Source organism: Alligator sinensis, unplaced genomic scaffold (assembly GCF_000455745.1).
Source record: "Alligator sinensis unplaced genomic scaffold, ASM45574v1 scaffold74_2, whole genome shotgun sequence".
Classification (NCBI taxonomy): Eukaryota; Metazoa; Chordata; order Crocodylia; family Alligatoridae; genus Alligator; species Alligator sinensis.
In genome coordinates, this window is record NW_005841931.1 from 1448958 (window position 1) to 1450038 (window position 1081).

The 1081-nt window shown below is 40.1% G+C and overlaps 1 protein-coding gene across 1 annotated transcript in view; it reads right to left on the minus strand.

Moving 5' to 3' along the window:
* Window positions 1–1081, minus strand: part of SPIC (Spi-C transcription factor) — a 7816-nt gene that overhangs the window by 4368 nt on the left and 2367 nt on the right. The window contains exon 3 of the mRNA XM_025198917.1: window positions 793–905. Coding sequence (XP_025054702.1) covers window positions 793–905 — 113 coding nt within the window. The remainder of the gene's footprint in view (window positions 1–792; window positions 906–1081) is intronic.

Below are 1081 nucleotides of genomic sequence, written 5' to 3' on the forward strand. Positions count from 1 at the left end.
CCGCTCTAATTAAAGCACCACAGCTTCTCATGTATCAGCGTCCCGTGCTTCAAAATGGCAGCAAGGGCACTTGCACTAAAGCTTTAGTTCAAGCAAGCACCCATGCCACCATTTTGAAGTGTGGGGATGCTGAAGCAGACTCAGTTAATCATATCTATGTGGCACACTCCAGCATACTTGTCGATTAATTGAATCTGCTCTGACTCATTGTAATTATAGAACATTGGAGCCGCCTCCATGCTTACGTACCTACTGTCCTTTCAAAAAAAGCAAAAACCAGGAAAGCCAATTTGGATCAAGAGCCAAAATACTGCTTCCTCTTCCCCAGCGTTCTAAAACCAAGTGGCCCAGGAACAGCATGTGCAATACTTGACAGTCTCTTTTTCTCTGCATAAAACTACCATTCTAAAACATCCTAAAAAAAGGAACAAACTACTGACCCTAGAGTTTGTTCTTCTCTGTCTGCTCCCAAAAAATATAAAGGTCACCCCTCCACACCCTAATACTAAGATTGTTTGTTAGCTTGCACAGAACTCCAGTGACTGACATCATCTAAACTACAGTACCAGATAGTAAAAAAAATTACTTCTCTTTACTTTTTGATTTCCTCAAATAGTTGGTCCTATTTGGTACCACAAGCAGTTAGCATTAAAGGGAGACCTTCAAACTTATTGTGCAAAGATTTCTTATGTAACTACGCCAGAATTACTCTACGCCAGGATAAATTTTTGTTAGGGTGTGAAATATGAACAGTTTGTTTTCTTTTTACTGCTGTGTAATTGATTTACTTACTACTACATTCCGCCAGTTATACACCGGTTCCTCTGTTGGTGGTGCTACGGAGTAGTTTGGGTTTGCTCGGAAGTGAGGGTGATGATTGATTACCATCAGGCAGTTTTTACAATCTATTTGAAAATTAGGGAAAAAATTTAAAATATACACATAGAATGAGTGAGAAAAATAGAAAAGAAGCAGAATTATTCAGGGCACTGACAGACATGCAGGCCCCTGTTCTAACTCATGGCACTTTACATAAAATACCATGAGTTAGAGCTCCCCCCCAACCCAATGGACATTCACC